Source organism: Carassius auratus, unplaced genomic scaffold (assembly GCF_003368295.1).
Source record: "Carassius auratus strain Wakin unplaced genomic scaffold, ASM336829v1 scaf_tig00027515, whole genome shotgun sequence".
Classification (NCBI taxonomy): Eukaryota; Metazoa; Chordata; class Actinopteri; order Cypriniformes; family Cyprinidae; genus Carassius; species Carassius auratus.
The window spans coordinates 33783-39786 of NW_020525600.1; the positions used below are offsets into that span (position 1 = coordinate 33783).

Genomic DNA, 6004 nt, shown 5'->3' on the forward strand with positions numbered 1-6004 from the left:
AGCCCAAGTCTTCATGCACTACATAGCAGAGGTTGAAAGGAGGAAGGTAAAGGAGGAGATATCTGCCACCAAGTTCATCTCCATAATGGCAGATGGATCCACAGACTGTAGTGTAATGGAAGAGGAGTTGGTCTACACTAGAATGAGCAGAGCAGGAAAAGTCAAGGTGCAGTTTGTGGGGATCCAGGCATTGAAAAAGGCAGATGCAACACATATAACAGATGCAATATGCTCCCAGATGTCTGCAGTCAGTGGTGATGAGGAGGAATGGAAGGAAAAGCTAGTTGCTTGTGGGACAAATGGATCGGCCGTTATGACAGGATCCAAGACAGGAGTTGTCAGCAGGCTTCGTGGGGAAAGGACGTAAATTTTAGGAGATGCTCTTAAGTTCAGCAGTTTCCTGCATGATACGTTGACTCATCTTTGCAACCTGTCAGTGAAATTGCAGCAGTCATGTTTAACAGTAGCTGATGTCCACAGTTGCCTGACTTCCACCCAGGCTGTGATCCTCAAATATAAATACGGGTAATATAATTATATTATAATTATACGATTTAATAATTATATTTATTACTGTTTATAGTTTTAAAAGTATTTTTAATCTTTGCTTCAGCTTGAAAAGTGGTTTTCTCATTCCTAAAACCTAGTCCAATTTTACCTCCTAATATGTGACCTCCCTCTTGTCATGACTCTGTCCTGACACACATGTATTAAATTAATTTATTCTGATAAAGGCAAAACGCTCTTTAATCACATAGCATGTATCCAATGAACCACTCATTGTGATTTTATTGTAATGATTAAAACTGTAGAGTCTTGATGTACAAATCCTTTTGAAAAAAGTAAACTAAAAATTAAAACTTTGACTACAGACCTGGACCGATGCTGAGGAAGGTGTTGGATTCCAACACTTACATGGGTGTTAACCTGAGACATAGTGACACCAGCCACATGATGGCTAACAAAGACAAACTTCTGGACAAGCTGTCCGACTGCATGGACAACAGATTTGGGGATGTGGGGTCTGGAATCCTGAGCGATACAAAGATAGTTAGCTTCCAACAATGGCCTGATCCAGAAAACAGTGCAGGTTAGCATCTCAAAGCAACTTGCAATAACTTAATGTATTTTTTTTTTCTAATGCCAGAGAGCAGTATGATTTTCTATTATTAAAGAACACAACTTTAAAAATGGTCAAAATGTTAACCTCAAAACAACATACACTTCTACTACAAACTTTTAAAATAATCTTTTTATATAATGTCAGACTTTGGTGATTCAGAAGTGGACAGGCTCACAAGTCACTTCAAGCCGATATTGATCTCTTCTGGAGTTGATGTCGATCTGATTGCAGACCAGTGGACCATCATCAAGTCCTGCCTCTACAAGGAGCCACAGACACTGGAGAAAATCACCTGGGCTGAAGTTAGGATGCTGAGGGAGACATGCCCTGACTTCCTGGACCTTGTGGATCTGGTGTTATGCATGCCTGCATCAACAGCAGACTGTGAGCGTGGGTTTAATGTAATGAAGATGGTGAAGTCTGATTGGCGGTCCAGTCTCAAATGTGAGACACTGTCTGACCTGCTCTTTGTCCATCTGTCCTCCCCCTCAATCAAAGACTTTGACCCTAGCACAGCAGTTTAGATGTGGCATGCCAGCAGCATACGGTCAAGGAGACCAGACCTCATGGAAGATGCAGCTGCAGCAGAGGTGGAGGAAGAGGAGTGCATCTGCCCCTTTTTTGTGGACTCAGATTAGCAGCAGTCAGTATATATGACTATGACATATGAATATGTAGTGTGACACAGCAAATCAATTAATTAAAAAGATTTAAAAAAATTATAGTCTAAGAGTTAATATTACTTATAATGATTTCGTTAATAACTTGAAATCACTTAAATGTGTAGTCTTACAAGTTAAAGAACAATTTTTGTGTGATCTCTATTTTTCACCTTTATGAGGCAAAAAAAAAAAATGGCTGGTAAAAAGTTACTCTGGCAGGTGGATTTTTAAATATTTAAATTATATATATATATATATATAATATATATATATATATATATATATATATATATATATATATATATATATATATATATATATATATATATAAAAACCATGGTTATTTTTCGTAAGGGTTATTTTACTACTTTGCCAAAAAAAAAAAAAAAGCTTGCTGGTTCTGATAAAATATCAGACACTGCTTACCTCCTTTTGCCATCAATCAACCATTATATACTACTTCCTCTGAACGCCGTGCGTGTGACGTCACATGGGGCAGGGCAACACGATACTCCACCTGAGTCCATTTCGTCTGATGCCTAATTGCATGAGACCTGACACCTGAAGTCGTTTTTTTTCCTGAGACCTGAAGCTTTTCAGTCCAAGGCGCGATGCCGTTTTGTCCGATGACTGAAGCATTTTAGTCAGAGGCATGACGCCTATTCATTTAACGACTGAGGTCAACACATAGTAACGATAGAGGGAAACAATGCATAGCATAGACATGGAAGATGACACATATTAACTACTGAGGGAAAGGACGCATAGTAACTACAGAATGAAATAACACATAGTCATGACACATGCAGCATTGACATGCAAGACGACACAGTCAAACAACAAGGACCGATGACAGGAGTAAGTTGAGACGACACGTAGCATAGACAGACGGCATGTCGACATAATTTTGGCACAAATGGAACCTCATACTTTCAGACATTTCGATTCAATAAATCGGTTGAAAAAAAAAAAAGTTTCACCAGTTCTTTTGTGCTCGACGTAATGACGTCATTGGTGGTGATTGCCCTTCATTCAAGCCTTCAGTTTTCCTGTTCGGTTCAGATGCGCTGTGTGTCATTCTGCTTCACGCTGAATAACACATGTGCAGTATCAGCAGCTCCTTGGTTCTCGAATCGGACGCGTCCGACAGAAACGGTTCATGGAAATGTGTGCGTTGGTGTAGAACGAGGTATGTTGTGTAAAAATCTAAACTTTGCAGTTTTACAAAGCCTTCATGATAATGCACAGTTGTTTATGTTCACTATGTCTGATTCAAGTCCAAGTCAATTCCAAGTCCAAAGGTTTTGAGTCCAAGTCAAGGCCAAGTCCAAATGAGAGAGAAAAAAAGGATCCTCTTTTTTCACTTTGACATTATGTCTGTGGTCAAAAATTTAAATGACTGATGCCTTGGAGCAGCGCACACACTCGCAAAGCTTGACCGTTAGTAACTACTCATGCATGCATTAACCATAATGCATACAAAGACTTTGCAAGTATGACGTAAATTTTAGGATTACAATATTTCGTGGACCTACTACTTTCTATGACCTAATCTATGTTGCATGTAAAAATAAAATATGTAATGTAATAATTAGGTTTGAGCCTGAAGCCGAATACCTTATTCGGAATGGCATGGATAATGGCTTAAAAACAAATAACGGACAATAAATAATTCTGCCTGAATACTCTGCTGAAGCTGGCACAGTCCAGAGTTTGCTAGATAACAGCGGAGCCAGGGGATCAGCGCAATTTTATACAACAGACCTCTAAAGTCATGAGTGTGAAGTGAAGGAATGTAAACTTTATGAATGAAAAGAGCATAAATCAAACTCCCTCTCCGTGCGTCTCTCAGAAATCAGAGCTTTGCAAGAGTAATTTCACCTATAATAATACATCATATACATTATATTATTTGTATATATTTAAAAGGCAATGATTTGAACCTTAGGCTACGATATGATTGGTACTGATCTGGTTTGTTCCAGTGATGATACCATACCTTTTGTGGTATTTTCACCGTTGCTGGTGACCATGTTCCAACACTTTTACTTTCTATGGTAAATTAAACTGTGTCTGTGATTTTAATTTAAATGTCATCAAAGTGCCACAAAAAGCAGCACAAATGATTGGTGAGTGATCCAGTCTTCTGAAATAACTGACTGCTTTGTGTGAAGAACATCTTGGTCAAAGTTAGGTGATTAGAGTTATGGTTAAATTATGACGTTGTACTCTTCCATTGTCCTCAAATATCATTAAAGATGTTTTTTTTTATTTTTTTATTTCCATTATTATTATAGACACACAATTTTTGCATGCTTAAGTCACACACTTTAACTTCCTTCAACATATTCTGAGAACTGCTTTAGGTTGAGGCCCTGATGTGTAAGGCAGACCACATTTTTTTCTCAGTTCCTTAATAGACCGTTTCATCAGGCGCATGCACCTGGCCCTAAGTTAACTTCCTTTCTGTGTCGTGTATATCGGTCTGGCTGCGGTGCCTTCTACAAACGCAGTTAAAGTAGACTGAAGCTGGGCTCAGGTGGTTATGATGTGGGATGTTTTTCACATACATTTATTTATTTGAGACTCGCCATGATTTTAAAACTGATCGATTTTCCAAAAGGCTTCATTGAATAAATGTGAGCATGTACTGCACGTTTAATAATAATAATAATAATTCCTTAAATTTATAGATTTAAATATCAACAGGCACAGGTGTTTTTATATCACTGTATTTCTGAAGGAAGACTTGCATGTTAAATGCCTGATAACGCAGCATTTGTGAGCTTAGCTCTGCTTTGTTTACAGCTGTTACTGGGGAAACCTCTATTTCTATCCTCTATTTTATCTCCTGCTGGCAAATAATGAATTTGCATTTTCATTTTCATTTGCAGTCTACTGTAAGTTAAGTTAGGGCCACAAAAGCACGCATGCGCAGTAACGTTTATTTATGTTCCCTTACGAAAATTAACCATGGTTTTACTACAAATAAAACCAAAAAACCATGGTTACTGTAGTTAAACCATGGTAACCACAAATTAGCCATGGTTTTGCTATATTAACCATAGTTATACCATGGTATTTGTAGTAAATCTGTGGTTTTACAAATGGCAGTCAATACGCCAAAAAACCATGGGTTACTACAGTTTTACTATAATAAAACCATGGTTATTTTTCGTAAGGGTTGTTACCGTTGAAACCATCTATAGCGCCATTATGCATGTTTGCTGAGACTCAAGTGAACTGAGAGTGTCAGATCACACACAATCCGAGTCCTTTCTTCTTCCAGGTGATTGTACTGCTGAGGAATTGCATGGGTTACAAAATGTTACAAAATAAAATGATGTTAATGATTTTCTCAGTTGATTATAAAATTCAGAAGCTCCTCTATCATGTCAATAGTTTTATTATAATCAATCAATAAAACAGCTATTATATAGACTTTCCTGAGATATTGGTTCAAAGAAGTGTGTTTTGTACAATTTTACCAACTTTTTTTTCTTTAAGACTTAATTACAAGCACCACACGTACTAAATTTTATTATCTGATACATAGAACTCCTGAACAGACATTTCTATGTTTATTTTAAAATTTTACATATTGTAAATCAAAATAAAGCTCTGTCAACGCTTGCATTTTTACAACATTATAAGTGTGTTCCATCAAGTAGCCAGAAGTCACACACACACACACACACACACACACACACACACACTTGTGGTCTTCACACTCGCTTGAACACTTGGGCCAAATACAGGAAACATGTCATGCAAGTAAGTATAAGTGTGAGTTTTTGTACAGGCCCTGTGGATATCTTTAGAGCAACTAAACTGACATAGGGGACTTATTATAAATAAATGAATAAATAAATAAATAGGAAGGAGCTGTAATATTTTAGTGTTCCTGATTCATCAGCATGTTTTAAAGCCGTTCCTTTTTAAATACCAAATTACTATTAATTAGGCAAAAATGATCAAATGCAAAATCAAGTCATTATTTTCTTGGTTCATTGGAAATATATGCATAGGTTTGAAAACATTATTTGGCCTGATGCAAGGTTTTTCATTTTAAGGACTGATGTAAGATTTAACTTCTGTTTTATGCCTTTAGTCTAATAGCATCACTGTGATGATGGCCAATTGTTGCAACTATCTGCAGAAGGTGAAGTGTCATAACCACATATTAAAATATAATATGTGTGCATAACATGAGAGTGTG

The 6004-nt window shown here is 37.0% G+C and overlaps 1 protein-coding gene across 1 annotated transcript; it reads left to right on the top strand.

The window, feature by feature from the left end:
* The first annotated feature begins 78 nt into the window (after positions 1 to 78).
* On the top strand, positions 79 to 1647 carry LOC113079237 (zinc finger protein 862-like). The gene is made up of 3 exons (XM_026251453.1): positions 79 to 525; positions 873 to 1090; positions 1268 to 1647. Exons 2-3 carry the CDS (start codon positions 883 to 885, stop codon positions 1645 to 1647), a joined length of 588 nt encoding a protein of 195 aa, XP_026107238.1. The 5' UTR covers positions 79 to 525; positions 873 to 882.
* The last annotated feature ends 4357 nt before the right edge of the window (positions 1648 to 6004 follow it).

Coding starts and splice junctions, on each gene's coding strand:
- LOC113079237 (XM_026251453.1), top strand. CDS start 883: ATGCTGAGGAAGGTGTTGGATTCCAACACTTACATGGGTGTTAACCTG. Junction 1,091..1,267: donor TGATCCAGAAAACAGTGCAG/GTTAGCATCTCA, acceptor ATATAATGTCAG/ACTTTGGTGATTCAGAAGTG.